This window comes from Chelonoidis abingdonii, chromosome 5 (genome assembly GCF_003597395.2).
Source record: "Chelonoidis abingdonii isolate Lonesome George chromosome 5, CheloAbing_2.0, whole genome shotgun sequence".
Taxonomy (NCBI): Eukaryota; Metazoa; Chordata; order Testudines; family Testudinidae; genus Chelonoidis; species Chelonoidis abingdonii.
In genome coordinates, this window is record NC_133773.1 from 142,181,225 (window position 1) to 142,199,154 (window position 17,930).

Sequence of the window (17,930 nt, forward strand, 5' to 3'; positions counted from 1 at the left end):
GGGGTTGCAAGCTCTGGAGAGAGTTTGAGTGAAGGAGGGAGTGCAGGCTTTGGCTGGGTGGGGAGGAGTGCAGGCTCTGGAAGGAGTTTGCATGTGGCGTTGGCTTTGGATGCGTTTGGGTGGGGAGGGGGTGCAGGCTTTTGACTGGGCAGTGGGGGTTGGGTGCAGAGGGTGAGGGGTGCAAGTCTCTGGGAGGGAGTTTGGGCGCAGGAGGAGGTGCAGGATGCAAGCTCTGGGAGGGAGTTTGGGTGCGGCTCTTGACTGGGCAAAGTGGGGTGCGGGAGGGGTGAGGGAGGGTTGTTTGTGTGTAGGGTGCGGGCTCTGGCTGGGACGGTTGGGATGCAGAGAGAGTGCAGGATGGCGATGGGGTGTGGACTCGGGAGGGAGTTTGGGTGCGGGAGGTAATGCGGAATGCAGGCTCTGGAGGGAGTTTGTGTCGGCTGGGGCAGGGAGTTGGGTACAGAAGAGTTGAGGGCAGTGCTTATCTCAGACAGCTCCCAAAGTGACCAGCACATCCCTCTGGTAGTAGCTCCTAGGCTGAGGGTCAGGGGTCTGCGCAAGCGCTGCCTGTAGGCATCCCCCGCAGCTTCCATTGGCCACAGTAGTTCCGGCCAATGGTGCGAGTTGGTGCTGGGGCGAGGTAGTGCACAGAGACCCCCAGGAGCCAGGGGCCATGTTGGTTGCTTCCGTGACTGGCACAGAGCCAAGGCGATAAGGAGCCTGCCTTAGCCCCTTGCGCTGCCGGACTGTTAGTGCTTAAATTCCCAGTTTGGCTGCAGTAGCCTCCGGGAGATAGAGCATGATTCCAGGAGACACGCAGCGAAACCAGGAGGGTTGGCAACCCTAGTGTGAACGCAGGTCAACCAAGACCAGATCAGGCGATCTAAGTGGCACAGTGGGACAACACTAGCACAGCTGTGGACTCAGGTCCAGCAATTGTAAACCCAGGTTTACAACAGGTTTGGAAAACATTGCTCGACAGGCGCAGGACCATGAACCACGTTTAGAGTGCAGTGTAGACATACCCTATATTGAAGCAGAGAGAGTCAAATGAAGTAAAATCTTAAATGAACCAAACTGTACCTAGAATCTCTGGGATAGTAATTCCATGCTTGAATAATAAGAATATAGCAACAGGGAAATTACTCGAGACAGTTGACCAGGATGGTGATAGTGACTGTTAAAATGCTCAGGGAGATTAGGCTATAAAAATAAAAAATCATTAATAATGAGGGATTTCAGCTATCCCCATATTGACTGGTACATGTCACCTCAGCATAGGATGCAGAGAGAAAATTCTTGACACACTTATAATCATAGGAATGATAGAACTGGAAGGGACCTCGAGAGTCAATCTAGTCCAGTCGCCACACTCAAGGCAGGACAAACAAAGTATTTCTTCTAGACCATCCCTGACAGGTGTTTGTCCAACCTGCTCTTAAAAATCCCAATGATGGAGATTCACAACCTCCTAGGCAATTTATTCCAGTGCTTAACCACATCTGACATTAGGAAGTTTTTCCTAATGTCCAGCCTAACTGCCTTGCTGCAATTTAAGCCCATTGCTTCTGTCCTATCCTCAGAGGTTAAGAAGACATTTTTCTCCTCCTTTTTGTAACAGACATTTTAATGTACTTGAAAATGTATATTGTCTCCTCTCAGTTTCTTCCTTCCAGCACTGGAATAAATTGCCTAGGGAGGTTGTGGAATCTCCATCATTGGGGATTTTTAAGAGCAGGTTGGACAAACACCTGTCAGGGATGGTCTAGAAGATAATACTTTGTTTGTCCTGCCTTGAGTGTGGGCGACTGGACTAGATGACCTCTCGAGGTCCCTTCCAGTTCTATCATTCTATGATTTAAGGTGTCAAGAAATTTTCTCTCTGCATCCTATGCTGAGGTGACATGTACCCAGTCAATATGGGGATAGCTGAAATCCCTCATTATTAATGAGTTTTTTATTTTTATAGCCTAATCTCCCTGAGCATTTTACAGTCACTATCACCATCCTGGTCAACTGGTCTGTAGTATTTCCCTGTTGCTATATTCTTATTATTCAAGCATGGAATTACTATCCCCAGAGATTCTAGGTACAGTTTGGTTCATTTAAGATTTTTACTTCATTTGACTCTCTGCTTTCACATATAGGGTATGTCTACACTGCACTCTAAACGTGGTTCCATGGGTCCTGCGCCTGTCGAGTCAATGTTTCCAAACCTGTTTGTAAACCTGGGTTTACAATTGCTGGACCTGAGTCTCACAGCTGTGCTAGTGTGTCCACACTGTGCCACTTAGATCGTCTGATCTGGTCTTGGGTTGACCTGCGTTCACACTAGGGTTGCCAACCCTCCTGGTTTCGCTGCGTGTCTCCTGGAATCATGCTCTATCTCCCGGAGGCTACTGCAGCCAAACTGGGAGATTTTAAGCACTAACAGTCCGGCAGCGCAGCAGGGCTAAGGCAGGCTCCCTTATCTGCCTTGGCTCTGTGCCAGTCACGGAAGCAACCAACATGGCCCTCTGGCTCCTGGGGGGTCTCTGTGCACTACCCTCGCCCCAGGCACCAACTCTGCACCATTGGCCGGGAACTGTGGCCAATGGAAGCTGCGGGGGGGATGCCTACAGGCAGCGGCTTGCGCAGACCCCCTGACCCCTCAGCCTAGGAGCTACTACCAGAGGGATGTGCTGGTCACTTTTGGGAGCTGTCTGAGATAAGCACTGCCCCCTCAACTCTTCCTGTACCCCAACTCCCTGCCCCAGCCTGCACACAAACTCCCTCCCAGAGCCTGCATTCCGCATTACCTCCCGCACCCAAACTCCCTCCCAGAGTCCACACCCCATCCTGCATCCTGCACTCCTTCTGCATCCCAACCCCGTCCCAGCCCAGAGCCCGCACCCTACACACAAACACCCTCCCTCACCCCCTCCGCACCCCAATCCTGTGCCCCAGTCAAGAGCCCGCACCCAAACTCCCTCCCAGAGCTTGCATCCTGCACCTCCTCCTGCGCCCAAACTCCCTCCCAGAGACTGCACCCCTCACCCCTCTGCACCCCAACCCCCTGCCCCAGTCAAAAGCCTGCACCCCCTCCCCCACCCAAACTGCATCCCAAAGCCCACACGCCACATGCAAACTCCCTTCCAGAGCCTGCACTCCTCCCCACCAGCCCAAAGCCTGCACTCCCTCCTTCACTCAAACTTCCTCCAGAGCTTGCACCCCAGCCCAGAGCCCACACCCCCTGCTGCACCCCATCTCCAACCCCCTGCCCCAGCGTGGTGAAAATGAGAGCAAGCAGGCCACAGCTAGGAGGATGGAGGGGGTGGAGCCTTAGAGAAGGGGCAGGACAGGGGTGTGGCCTCAGGAAAGGGGCAGAGTAAGGGTCTTTGGGTTTGTGCTAGTAGACAGGTGGCAACCCTCGTTCACGCTGTGAAATGACAGGGCTTTGACCCGAGTCACAGTGGGACTTGGACTCTGACCTATTCTCCAAGGGGGGGTTCTACGATCGAGGTCGTGGGTGCTTGCTGACCCCAGTCAGGCCAACTTGTGTGTGGATGGAAGTGGGGCTTGGCCTCCAGCTGGAGTCAGAGCCTGGCAGCACAGCCAGACCTGGCGAGATTGCCAGCTCCCTGTTCTCACCACACTGTGACTCGGGCTATGTCCACACAGCCTGAGTGACTGGCCCTTTCCGGGGGGGGGGCCTGATTTCTTTGCAGCCTGACTCATGATTTGGGAATGCCTGGGGTGGGCACGGCGGGTGGTGTCCAGCCCCACCCAAGGCTCGGCCACAGGGCTTCCCGTTGCTTTTCCATTGCATTTGTCGGGAGCTGGAGCAACCAGCGCGCCCAGTCCCGGGGAGGGAGCGGCCTGCAAACTGGAGGGTTTGCTGGGCCCCAGGCCCCTGGCCAATGCATGCAGCTCGCCGGCAGGAGGACCCTGGGCAGGGGGAGGGGATCTGGACACGGAGGGGGCGGGTCCGGTCCAGGGCCCGGCTGCAGCAGCTGTTCGAGCCGCTGAGTGACGCGGAGGCGCAAGGCGGCCCGGGGATTTGCTTTGCTGCGGCCGCTGCCTCCGTTCTCCCACCCCCTTTTCCCGGGGAGGAAAGTTACTTTGCAGCCGCGGGGCAGGGCGTTTGCAGCCGCGGGAAGCCTCCCTCTTTCCCCGGCCAGGAGTTTGCACGCATCGTCCTCTCAGGGGGCGGGGAGCTTCTCCCTTCTTCGCATTGCACCGTCCCCGCCAGGAGCCTCCCGGGTCCCCTGGCGCTCGAGCAGCTTAGCCCCGCGAGCCGGGCTGTGCATTGCCCTGAGCCGGAGCGAGCCGCCCTTCCGCAGGGGCGCCCCGGGGGGAGCTTCACCTCGCCCCGCCCGGAGCCATGTCCCTGCTGCGGGTGGCGGAGCAGGAGCCGCCGCTGCAGCGCTGGCTGCCCACCCACGTCCAGGTGACCGTGCTGCAGGCCCGGGGCTTGCGGACCAAGGGAGGCGGCGCCGGGGGGAAGCCGGGCACCAGCGATGCCTACACCATCATCCAGCTGGGCCGGGAGAAGTACAGCACCTCGGTGGCGGAGAAGAGCACGGGCAGCCCGGAGTGGAAGGAGGAATGCTCCTTCGAGCTGCCCCCGGGGGCCCTGGAGCTGGAGGAGCCGGCGGACTGGGGCGGGGGCTCCCCCCGGGGCAAGGGGGGCTGCGAGCTGGTGCTCACCGTCATGCACCGGGCGCTCATCGGCCTGGACAAGTTCCTGGGCCAAGCCACCGTGCCCCTGCAGCCGGTCTTCAGGGAGAGCCGCTCCATGAAGAGCCAGTGAGTATCCCGCAGGATCGGGCCCCCCTGCCCCCGAGGTTGGGCGTGGCGCTCGGCTGGGTGTCGGGGTGAGGAGTGCGATTACCCCCTTGTTGCAACGGCATCGCCCCCCAAATTCAAAATCCGTCCAGACTGCACCGCCTGGAGGGACTGGCGGCCAGCCCGGGGTGCACTCACCACTTACTGCATTGCAATTTGCTAACGCGGGCTTGTAAAGTTAAGACAGACCCTTCCCTAGGGTGACCAGACAACAAGTGTGAAAAATCAGGACGGGGTGGGGGTAATAGGAGCCTGTATATGAAAAAGACCCAAAAATCAGGACTGTCCCCTATAAAATCGGTATAGCTGGTTACTCTCCCCTCCCCCTCTTGGAGCCCGGCAAATCCATGGGACTTGAGTCACCCGAATGGGTCTTTTCCCCATTTCCAGACCAGAGTGGGTGGGAAATACCATGGCAAAAAGTTCCAGCAATTACGTGCAAGGAACATTCCCCATAAACTTCCTTGGCCCCTAGGTCTACGTGGCACAGAGCGCCCCAAATCTTGTGGGCCCAGTTGCTGGAACTGGTTGGCGGCAGGAAGGTGGATGAGGTTCAGCTTTTGCAGGGCTCTCTCCTGCACTGGAAAGAGTTGGATCAACTCCTGCTTACATGGTTGCAGTGGGGTCTCCCATCTCTTCTGTGCCAATAGGGTTAAAAAAAAAAAAAGCTTTCAGGTGCTTGGCTGGCAGGCAGCAGAGTTGGAACAAGTTGAGTGTTTTTTTTAAGCATGGGGTTAAATGCAAAGTCTTTTGTCCAAGGGTTGGGAGTGTTTCACGGCTCGCCTGCACCAAATCCTAAACATCAGCCAGTCTAGCGTCCTCTGCTCACTCAAGCTTGGCTGCCTGAGTCACTGCAGAGGGACTTGGGAGGGGTTGGGCATATGCTCCAGTCTCCATCCACTGGGTTATGTCCCTCTCCCAGGCATGGCAGGAGACAGAGTGGAGATCTTGTGGAGAGCAGGATTAACAGTGTTAAAGGGGTCAGAACATTGGGTTTTAGGGGAAAACAAACAAATCTTGTTTGTTTTTGCTCCACAGCACACCAAGGCTCTTGGGGCTCTGACTTGCCGAATATGGGCAGTTTTTGGTGGAAAGGGGGTGGGTTGGTAACAATTATAAAAGGGAATCCCAGAAAAATAAGTCAAACTACACAGAGCAGAGGGAGTATTTGGTGATGGCTTTACTCTTAGATGGATGAAGAGGTCGGAAGAGTGGATGGTTCGAAAGAGAAGTCCTATTTAGGTCACAAGGCAACAGCCTCTCTGCAGGCTTTAAAGGGAGACTTGATTGCTAGATCACAACCATTGGGGGGGCAGTCCCACTTTAGTGTGTGTGTGTGTGTAATTTAACTTTAAGTGCTCCTTGCAGCTTGCTCTGGGCATTGATGGATTATACTCGGGACAAAGTTGGAATGCACAAAACTCTCCGTAAGGAAAGCAGTGCCCCTTTGTCAGAGTATTTAAAGAAAGTGATTGTACAAAGGGAGAGGCCTTGCGTCCACGCCATGCTAAATATTGAATTAGGGAAACCGTGTTAAATAATCAGAGTGCACTAGCTTTACTTTGGCTCAGATCCTGAAGTGGGGTAAGCATGTGCTTAACTCTGTGCGCAGGAATAGTCACATTGAATGTGGGAATGGAGCCTAAGGCTGAAAGCTCTTTGCGGCCGGAGCGATCTTTTCATTATGTGTGGGTGTACAGTGCCTAGCACAGTTGCCCCCTGATTTTGAGGTCCCTGGGTGCTACTTTAGCTACAATAATACTGCTGTTACCTTGTGAGCCTTTGCCACTGTTTACATTTTGCAGGCTTTTCCTCAGGCTATATTGCCTCCCATTTCTTCTAACTTGCTCAGGAGCTGGCAGTAATGGTGTCTCATGTGATGACTTGCATCACAGCTTTGATGCCTTGGTGTGTAACCCAAGTAGTAGGCTCCGGCCCAGGAACTCTGCTGTGCAGATCTTAACGCTTTTCTTCGCTTAGTTTTGTTTCTTCGAAGGTGTCATATGGAGCTATGTTTGTAACTCAGCTTAGGTTGTGGCACTGACTGAACGTACATACAGCTTTATAACGGTGATGTAGAAACACCCTAAACATAGGTTAAAGCAAGACTTGCATCTCAGGACAACGTGGAATAACTGAACACCGGCTGCTTTTATTGATTGATAGCAAAAGAAACTCTTTAAGCACCAAATTGCACAAGGGAAGAGCTGTTAAGCATCTGTGCCCTCACACATCTGAGATTGCCTGGGGCTAGACAGGGAGTTTATGTGACAGTGGGATGAAAACTCAGGTGCTCCAGTACCAAAAGCATAGGAGAATCTCCATTCATTGTCAACGGAGTAGAGGCTAAGACACATAGCTGAGCAGTTCTGCTTCTGTCTAATGTGGGGGTTGTTGCACAAATGCTAATTCATTCAGAGCAGCGTATTGTAATCGGGAGATCAGCAGGGCTGGATAACAGCGGAGCCATTTGTAGATTTTCATCACAAGCATCAGATGCACAAAGTGCGGTACAGTGGATAACTGCCAAGTGACTCCTGGCCTCAGGTGCTTGCATTCTCTAGGCAAGTTGGTGCAGCTGTGTACTGTCATAGAGTGAGTACTTCACAGGGCCCATATGGACCTTGGGGAGTCTCTTTGGAGGAGATAGAGGTTGCTTAGCAAACTCTCACTGGAGACTGCAAGCCTGCGGGTTGGTATGAAATGATGCAAACCCCTACAAGTCTGAGGGGTTAGTTCAACAAACTGTGTTACACAGTAACTTATAATTGCCTATCCTTGGAAGTAAACTTTCAACCTCTGGTTGAGTCAGCTGTAGACACCTTTGTCTGGGAGAACATATGCTAGGATCAGATAAAAATCAGCTCAGCTCTTTGTGGCCACATGGCTGACTGGACTGCACTGCACTGCACTGTCTCCCCAAGGCCATATGCGTCAAGATAGACATGGACCCTTCAGGAATTCATTAAAAACTGAACGTCCGTATCATTATATGGTGACATAAATGCAACTGGTGCTTTGCAGTGGCAGCTCACCCTGAAGAGATTACAACCAGAGTTAGGACAGGGCAGGAGATGATGAACGGTGGGTGGGTGGGGAGAGAAGGCAAGGGTTGCAGCAGCAAGATCTAAGCCAGGTTGCATAGGTTAAAAAATGTGTTTTTTGAGAAAAGACAGTCTAATGTGTTAAAGGCCTCATAGAAGCATCTTGTGGAGAAATAGCAGTGAGGGTCAAGGAAAAGGTCCACAGAGTGGGGGTGGTCTGTATGGCAGGAAGCCATGGAGACAAAGCCAAGAGCATAATAAGGAATCATGCGTGGAGCAGAAACAGTGACAGTTGCTAAGTGCTCAGTCATGGCAGAGATGAGGGCCATATATGTGTCTGGGTAGGCAGAGGCGGGGAGCAGAATGGTACACTAGGGTTAGTCCTGGTATCTCCTGGTACAGGCTGCAAGCAGTAGGCTAGCTGGTAGTTCCTCGTTGCTGTAAAGGCCAGTTGTTGGCTTAGGAAGTGTTTCATTTGAGTGGGCAGGCACGCAGCTTGTGAACTGATCACTTCCATCTCTGCTAAGCTCAGCTCTTCATCTTGGCTAAGGAGGGCACGTTTGTGCCAGTGGCTGCTTAAGGTTTGGTCTTTTTTGTAAATTCATAGAGTTTAAGGCCAGAAGGGTCTGACATACCCCTGGGATACAACCTGGAACCGTGGGACCGCTGTGCCCCCTTAACACTCCTCCCTGGGCTATCTCTTAAAGTGCTATGCAAGTGACGAGCTGCAAACACCTCCAGGTGCTGTGATCACTCAGCCAACAGCATGCAGAGGCACACCCAGCTAAGTTGCATAAATGCTTTCTGAGCCACTCATGAGCTATACAGAGAGAGAGAGACACCTGTAAATATCCCCAACCACCAGCCTTGCACCTCAGAAATGTACGATTTCACACTGCTTAAGACCTTCTCTTGAACAGTACAAACTCATTAATTAGTTCACCGCTTTGGCAAAGGATAGCAGATGTGCTAGCGTTTGTAATCTGAGCAGATTCCCCAAACATATTAGACAAACTCACTGGTAAGGATAAAACATTAAAATAAGTTTATTAACAACAGGTAGATTTTAAGTGATTATAAGTGGTAGGCATATAGGTCAAAGTTGGTTACATACGAAATAAAAATAAAATCTCAGTCTAAATTCAAATGTTATCAGACTAAGCAAGATTTGAATCCAGCAATTTTTGTCACCCCACTAGGTGTTGTAAGCAGGGTACAGTTCTTGATACATAAGCTGAATTCTTTGCTCAGCCTGGGACCAATCGCTTCAGTTCAAAGTAATTTCTTCCAAATGTTCTTATTGCCTTCAGATTAGGTGGCGGAGGAGAGAGGCATGTGGCGGATGTCACAGACTCCAATTTATACCCCCCAATCCATGGGCATGGAATGATACTGTCTTGGGCATGGAGTCCCCTGCTCAGTCACTGGGTTAAGCAGTCCCCATTGTCTGCATGCTTGGAGGGGGCTCACTGGGAGAGTGGATTCTCCTTAATGGGCATCAACACATGATGACTAGTCCGAATGTAAATCTGTTTTGCAGCTGTTTGTTGCTCCTTTGTTGCCACCAAAAGGCCAGCTGTGAGCATCTCCCAAACTCTCAGCATATTTCAATGACACACACTCAGCAAAACGTCATAACTTCAAATACAACGGTAACACACACAATTCAACAGGCTAGTAACGTTCAACAGATCATGACTTCTCAGATGATACTCCCAAGGCATACTTTGATATGATTGTATGTTTTGTGGAGGCTCCAGGGTGCTATTCTGAAGTACAGAATGTCGCAAAGGGACCATTTTAGTCTAAACTTCTGTATATCAATGGCTGTTAAATTTCACCTAATTATGCCTGTGTTGAGCCCAGTCACCTGCATTTGGCTAAATCGTATCTCCCAGAAAGGCACCCAGAGACGGAGAATCCACCACTTCCCTTGGTAGTGTGTTCCAATAGCTAAACACCCTGACTGTTAAGAGAAATCTGTCCCTTATTTCCAGTTTGAATTTGTCTGGCTTCAGCTTTCAGCCAGAGGCTCTTGTTCCGCCTTTCTGCACTGGATCACAGAGCCCTTTGGTAACCAGTATTTGCTTATACACTGTAATAAAGTCGCTTCTCAGTCTTTTGGGTAAATAAAACAGACTGAGCTCTTTACGTTTCTCCCTGTAAGGCAGTTGCTCCAGCCCTTGCATCATTTCCGCAGCTCCTTACTTCAGTTTTCAACATCCTTTTAAAAATGTGGACACCAGAACTGTTTGCAGTGTTCTTGTATCTGTCTTGCCAATGCTATGTACAGAGGTAAAATCACCTCCCTACCCACTACTCTCCTGTTTATACATCCAAGGATCATGTTAGCCTTTTTTGTCACAGCCAGAGCGCATGATAAATTGTTTGTTCGGGATGACCCTTAAGTCCTTTTCAGAGTCACTGCTTTCCAGGATACAGTCCCTCATTCTGTAGTCATGGCCTGCATTCCTTCTTCCTAAATGTATAGCTTTTTGCCCTATTAAAACACATTTTGTTTGAATGGGGTCAGTTTACTAAACAAGCTGGATTGCGCTGTCAGATTGCCTTGACCACCTCATTCTGTGTCAGTCTTGTGTCATCTGCAATTTTAATCAGCAGTGACTTTTTTTTAAAACTTACCTCCACATAATTTGATAAAAATACTGATTGTCTTCAGCCCTAGTACTGATCCCTGTGGAACCCTAATAGAAAAGCCTCCGCTTGATTTCCCTGTTGATAGCTACTTTCTGAGATCTATCAGTTAGCCAGTTCTTAATCCAGTTAATACATGCTTGACTGATACTGTATAGTGCTAAATCTTTAACTGGAATGGCATGCGGTACTAGGTCAAAATATATTACATCTACACAGTCACCTTTATCAACCAAACTTGTATTCTCATCAAAGAATGAAATCAGATATGTTTGACAAGACCTATATTCCATAAAACCAGGTTGACTGGCATTAAATTATATTCCTGTTCTTTAATCAGTTGAATTCCGTACCAGTTTTTGGCAGGGATTGTTGGCTAACTGGCTTATAGTTACCCATGTTGTCCCATTTGCCCTTTTTGACTCTTTGCACAACATTAACACTCTTCCAGTCTTTCTGGAATTTCCCTGCTGTTCCAAGATGACTTAAAAAATTAATATCCGTGGGCCAGAGGTCTCATCAGCCAAACGTGTTAGGACTCCTCGATGCAAGTTATCTGGGTCTACTGATTTTTAAAATGTTCATACCTAGCTGCTGCTGATTAACATCTTCCTAATTACAGATGGACTGGAAAGTGCTTTATCATTCTTATGTGATATGAGTAGGGCCCTACCACATTCACAGCTGTGAAAAACGCTTCATGGACCGTGAAGTCTGATCTCCCCCATGAAATCTGGCTATTGTAGGGGAGACCTGATTTCACAGGGTTGGGCGGCTAGAGAGTAGTGGTAGCCGTGGCCGGAAGCCCAGCTCTGAAGGCAGTGAGGGTGGCATGGTATGACTCAGGAGATGAAGCTGCTTCCTTTCCTGTTAGGATCCCTCCTAAATGCTGAGGCTGATTCCAGGCTTGCCAAATAGTCCCAGCTGCTTTCCATTCTCCAGGTGGTGGGGGAGGTGAAATGAACTGCCTCAGTCCAGTTCCAGAAGAACAAGTGTCTGTCACGACTGCCTCCGAGACTGATGCACAGCTCTGGCCTCTGCTAAAGCTGCCATGGGAGACAGACTAGTGTCTCCAGTAGAGGTGATACCTCCAGGTCCGGGGAGGGGCGGGACAGTGTGTATTTTTCTGTGGGTAATTGACAACTCTCAAGACTTGAAATCTGGTACCTGCATGAGAACTGAATTTAAGGGTTTGTCAACTGGCATATCCATAATGCCGCCATCCTTGTAGTGTATAGGAAAGAACAGTGTCTCACTACTTTGGTGACTGCATTGAGCCAGCTTGCTGGGTTCCTGCCTCAGCTTATCTGCCGCGTGACAATAAATCACTAAATGTGCGTTACCTTAAAACTGGCCCCTTCTTCTCCCATGCACATCTGACCATCTGTCCTGCCCTGCCACCCACTGTCCAGCTATCCTGCATCTCTGGTTGCTTCATCTGTCCTGATTGTATTTGGAAGGAACCATGCACTGAAAGGTCAAACTAATAGAGTTCTAACAGAAGTCACGTGCATTCATTCTGGCGCATACATAGCGTTTGAGACGGGCTCAGCGGGCTTCTGACAAGTCCCGGGGCTGAGTGCCACAAGGGGTAGCTCTAAAAGAAACAGAGCTGTTCTATGGCTGTGCAGGACTGTTCTTAGCTTGCATGAAAAGATGCCATACATTTGCAAATGCCTAAAGGAGTTACAGTAGTGCAGTTACTGAATGAAACGTCTTCATTTGCACAATATGGGATGAAACAAAATGAGGAAAATGTCGTCTTCTGCCCCTGAAATGTGTCACTGAAGTAGAGAGGTTGCTCCAGATGATGGGAGCTGCCCAGGCAAAGGCTGTCAAACCACCAGGGATTAGACTATGTGAAAGACCGTAGCTTAGGGAGGGGAGCAGAAGTGGGCCAGGGCAAGTCCCTAGAGGGCTTTAAACATGAAAGTCCTGTTCAGTTGTATCCTGAAAGAGATGGGGGCCACTAGGGGTGTTTGCAGTTGATGTGGTTTTGCAGGGCTCAGAAACCCTACTTTCCAGTGGCAAGTGGAAACTTCTTCCGGCAAATGTGGCTTGCGGGCTGCCTAAGCTGTTTTTATTTGGTTCAGAACTGAAGTTTTTCACTTCATTAACTCCTGTTTCTAGTCCATGTCGTTGCAAAGATGAACCTCCCGCACGTGAGCTGTTGGGTCTTGCGTTGGAGTTTGCACACCTGCTACCTCCGCTGCTCCAGCATCCTACGTTTCCAAGCACTAGGAGAGCAAAACATCCTCCCCACGGCTGCTATTCACAACCTTTGTGCAGCAGTCAAACTTCGTGTTCGTTGCGTGCTGCTACTGGGCAAACTTATGAGCAGCCCAGGAGCTATTCCACAAGAAGAAGAGGATTCCACAAAAGATAGCATATGTGAGCACTAGCGTGGTGGCGGAGAAGCCGCTCCTCTGCCCTCATGCAACAGCTGGGAGGCTGGGTAAGGAGCAGATCTAACTGAGGATAGAGCTTTTGCCTCCTTCCAGTGGCAAGGGGAAGAGAAGGGTTCAAGTGGGATGCCAGCCGGCACTCATCATCTTCTTAACACACATTGAAAATGCAGCTGGTTTTGTTGCCAGCATGTTGCCATAGAAACTTACTGGGGAGGGGGTTATCTTTCAGCCTGGTGTCTGGCTGGTAGCGTCCAGTACATTTTTCAAGCCCTGCGGGTGTGATTCTCGGTGAGTGAAGTGCATGTCGAATTCTGGCTTCTGATCCAGAACACAGATAAAAGACACGGCACTCCTGAAGTTCTGTATCCTGGACTGACTCTACAGGCTTGCCAAATCAAAGACCTTTTGACTTGTATTAATCTGTTGTAATAACCTTGCTGGCTGTCCCAATGCTGGCAGCTGGAGTTTCTGGACTGATTCTCGAATGGGCTGTAGAAGATACAGAGCAATAGCAGTTAAACTCTCCCTGCATTATGCTGAGTGCTGCAGCATGAAATCAGCTGCCAACAGCAGCTCCTGTTATATCAGGAGAGCCAAGTGGAACTCCTCTACTGTGATATGGAGCAATTGGGCTGGTTTGCCCCCCTCTCCAGTTCCAGTGGCTTTGGTGCTAAGAAAAGCCCCGCAATGCAAAAATGGAGATGCATAGTCATGGCGGGGTTTGTACTCTGGGGATTTGCAGCCTTTGTCTTGCTCCAAACCCGCTGCAGAAAGGCTGAGGGCTGCTGCTTAATGCTGGAAAGAGTCACTGGGCAGCGAGTGTGCATCCCTGGATGGCCAAAGAGATCAAGAGGTTGGGAGCAGAGGCAGAGATTGCTCCTGGAGGTGCCTCCACAATGGAGCTCGCCTTGCAGTCAGCAATAGGAACTGGGGCTAGAGCACCTTTGGGAGCTTGTAGGGAGAGGTTAGTGGCCTGCATGCATTTGGAACCCCTGAACTCCCTGGGGTTACACGGTCACATTTCTACAGGATCAACCCAGCCCTTCATTCTGCTCAATGGTGCCCCGGCAAGAACTGCTTCCTGCAGCCTTGAAATGTTGGTGCAGTCTAATGGCCTTGGTTAAATAGCCTTGCAAAATTGTCATTAGAGTACACCAGCCCAGCTAAGACCTACCAGCGTGTGCCCTCCTCCCCACTGCCCCCAAGTTCCTCCATGCAATCATTTCCCTTCCCTTTGTCCCTCTATTCTTCTCCCCCTCCCCACCACCATTACAGGGAAGTAGGGAAGGGCCCCTTGCTGCTTCAGGGTTGTGTTGGTAGCTGGAGGAATACCGTATTAGTCAGCTCTCTAATCTAGCAGAACAAGGTGTAGCTAGATCCAATAGTTGGAAGCTGAAGCTAGACAAATTGGAACACCTTACCAAGGGTCGTGGTGAATTCCCCGTCACCTGGAGTCTTTAAATCAAGACTGAGGGTCTTTCTAAAAGAGATTCTGTAGCTCAACCAGAAGTCAGGGCTGGTATGGGAATTACCGGGTTAGGGTCTCTAGCCTGTGAGAGGCAGGAGGTCAGACTAGATCAGCAGTTCTCAAACTGTGGGTCGGGACCCCAAAGTGGGTTGCAACCCCATTTTAATGGGGTCACCAGGGCTGGCTTAAACGTGCTGGGGCCCAAGGCCGAAGCCTGAGCACTACCACCTGAGGCCGAAGCTTGAGAGTTTCAGCCCTGCGTGTTGGGCAGGTTACAGGTCCCCCTTGGGCTTCAGCTTTGTCCCGCTCTCCCCGTCCCCCACCTGGGTCAGTGGGGCTCAGGCGGGCTAAAGCTTCAGTCCCCCTCCTGGGGTCATGTGGTAATTTCTAGTGTCGGAAGAGGGTTGGGGTGCAATGACGTTTGAGAACCCCTGGACTAGATGGTCACAATGGTCCTTTTCTGGTCCTAAAATTTACAAAGAGAAGTTAGGCAGGTGGGAAGAGAGGCAGCCTGGTCTGCTAAAGGAAAGCAGAGACAGGGGAGCAGCGGCCTTCATGCATGTGCTCCTGGGGCCTGCTCTGGGAGAGCAGGGAGAGAAAATCGTGTGGGTTTAGCAACCAGTTGGGCCAAAGCAATGAGGTGAGGCAAGTCCAGCTTTACAAGTGAAGTACCAGAAACCTCTCTCTTGTATGTCTTGCAGGCTGCAGTGAAATGAGCTAGTGAGGTTGTACTTGCAAGCATGGTAACCCTCCCTCTCCCTCCCCCCCTGCTCCCCCCAAAATAAACTCGTGGCGAGTACAGCAGTGATTGTAAGCCCGGCACAAACACAAAAAGTGAATGTGGCTCTATAAGCTCTGCTGGGATACTGTGATGCGTTCAGAGACTCCATCACAACCTGGCTCTTGCTAGGTACAAGGTTACAGCTGGTGTGTCAGCGGTACCTGCCGAACTGCAGGCTGGGCCGGACGCGGCAGTGTTCCGATGATGCAGTGGAATAAGGGCATGTGTCATTACCTATGTTGGCTCCCCCTCTATTGTGTTCATTAATATCATAGAATGACTTGATACATCTGACTAAAGCCTCTCAAAGGTGGGCCTGTTTGTGTCTTTCACTTTTAAAGGACAAGGCAGTGGATTGAATTCAGCCCTGGGGTAAACAGGTGCCATTTCACTGGAGTTGATCCTTATTACATCAGGGCTGTTTGGCCCATAGTGTATCTCTGTTTTCTGCGAATGTGTCGTTCCCCCGGCTCCTTTTTTTTTTTTTTCCTTCTTCCGGACCAGAACAAAGCTGGTCTAGCTAACCTATAGCTTAAAGTGTGCTGGGTTATTGTGCTAAACTTTCACCCCTGGAAGTGTCAATACCCAGCAAATCCATTTCTGCATGCAGCAGTGAGCTGGGATGAAAAGTACTCAGGCCTGTTCTTTCTTTAACTCTTGAAATATAGGGGTACCAGTTGGACTGTCAGGAACTCATCCATTAGGCTGATTCCACCTGTTATCTCTGCCTTCACCTCTTTCCAAGATGCAGGATCTGTTCGTGTACTGCAGCATTTATCCATCCCAAACTTCTTTCCATGATGCTGGCTCTTCCACTTGGCTTGGTTGCTGCTTAATCTGATAAAAGCACTGGGAATCCAAGCACCGATCTTAAAACCAACCCCCCACCCCTGATTTATCTTCTGATTGCATTAAGCAGTGTTTGTGGAATAACTCGGTCACTCACTGTGGGGTTTCTGCTCTGTTACTAAAAGGGGCCGCAGCTCTCATTAGGAGAGAAGGAAAAACCACGTGGTGACGCTTGCTCTTCGAGCAGAACGATTCTGTTACTCCATTATTGGTGCTATAAGCAGGCCCTGGTGGCCATGTGGCCCTGCGTGTTGGCGATATGTTTTGGAGCAGCCTGTTCCTAGGTTCACTTAGTGCCAGGCTTTCAAAATGCTTTATGCATCTGTGGCATGCCCCTGCCATCCCTCTACATAAGTAGTAAGTATGTATGCCTGTCTTATGGAAGAATAAAGTGAGATCTGGAGGGCAAGTGACTGTCCCAAGGTCGTGCCACAAAGCGGAACGGGGGAAAGCTCCCCGGAGCCCCGGCTTCCCATTTGCCCCCTCCTCTACCCTCTGGCTGTTCCTTGTCATAAGCTGTTTTGGCAAAACTTCCCGTGCTTGCAACATCAGTTCCTTGTCTCCCTTTTGTGTGCCACTGGAGTGGAATGAGAACTCTCAGAGAAACTTGACTGAATGCAGCACCCCACCTCTGCTGGGACATCGTGGAAACCCTGTGCTGCTCTGGGTTCAATTCCTGGAAGCCAGGCTTCATTCCAGGGTGGGTTTCTTTTCTCTTCTTTTAAAAACTGTTGTCTGGCAAGAAGAGAGTGATATCTCAGGACTTCCTAGGGCAAGCTGTTCCAGCGGGATCCCAAGGTTTTGATGATTGTGCTTTTGACTGACTCCAGCAGCAGGCTTGCTTTTGAGTGGGCGTTGATGTGTGAGAATAGCTAGTCTGGGGAAGAATCCTGCCTGCTCTTAAATGGTTTATGGAGACTCTGATCTCAAGGGTGGCACTTTGAATCCAGCACAAGTCGGTTGTGACCAAAAAGGGTGCGTCTCTAGGATGACCTGTACAGAGTGTCTTGACTCATATACCTGGCTTATTTCACTCTGGAGCCATGCCCCTTCCAGTTCGCAGTCTTGCTGCAGAAATGTCTGCTGTCTCTCTTGGTGGCTCCTCCAGTCCTGAGTTACAACACTGTAGCAAAGTCTGCATGGGATCCTCTAGATCAGAGGTGGGCAAACTACGGCCTACGGGCCACATCCGGGCCACGGGACCGACCTGCCCAGCCCTTGAGCTCCCGGCCCCTCCCCCGCAAAGCCATGCCGCTGTGCGGGCAGCGCTCTGGGCAGCAGGGCCGCCAGACATGCTACTCTGAGCGGCCTGGTAAGGGGGTTGGGGGGTCAGATAAGGGGTGGGGAGTCCCGAGGGGCAGCCAGGGAGCAGGGAGCGGTTGAATGGGGTGGAGGTTCTGTGGGGTGGTCAGGGGACTGGGAACGTGGGGGCGGGGGTTTGGATAAGTGTGGGAGTCTCAGGGGAAGGGGGTGTGGATAGGCATCAGGGGACAGGGAACAGGGGCGGTTGGATAGGTGTGAGGTCCCGGGGGGGGCCTGTTGGGGGCAGGAATGTGGATAGAGGTCAGGCAGCTGGNTCTTTCATTGCGAGTTACTTCCATGATTTCCGAGAACATTTCAGGGGGTGGGGTCCTGGGGGCGGCTAGGAGTGGAGGGGTCCTGGGAGGGGGTGGTTAGGGGACAAGGAATGAGGAGAGTTGGATGGGTCGGGGGTTCTGTGGGGGGCAGTCAGGGGGAAGGAAGTGGAAAGGGTCGAATAGGGGCAAGGGCAGGTTGTTTGGGGAGTCACAGCCTTCCCTACCTGGCCCTCCATGCAGTTTTACAACCCCAATGTGGCCCTTGGGCCAAAAAGTTGCCCCCCCCCGCTCTAGATAAACAGAGGGTGCCCGTCTAGCCCA

At 51.1% G+C, this 17,930-nt stretch overlaps 1 protein-coding gene across 3 annotated transcripts in view; it reads left to right on the plus strand.

Moving 5' to 3' along the window:
- Positions 1–3,985: 3,985 nt before the first annotated feature.
- Positions 3,986–17,930, plus strand: part of RAB11FIP5 (RAB11 family interacting protein 5) — a 111,385-nt gene continuing 97,440 nt past the window's right edge. The window contains exon 1 of one of the 3 annotated variants that reach the window (XM_032764851.2): positions 3,986–4,788. In XM_032764851.2, the coding sequence (XP_032620742.1) occupies positions 4,364–4,788 (425 nt within the window). In that variant the 5' untranslated portion in view covers positions 3,986–4,363. The remainder of the gene's footprint in view (positions 4,789–17,930) is intronic. The other 2 variants (XM_032764849.2, XR_012656009.1) reach the window with 2 other exon arrangements.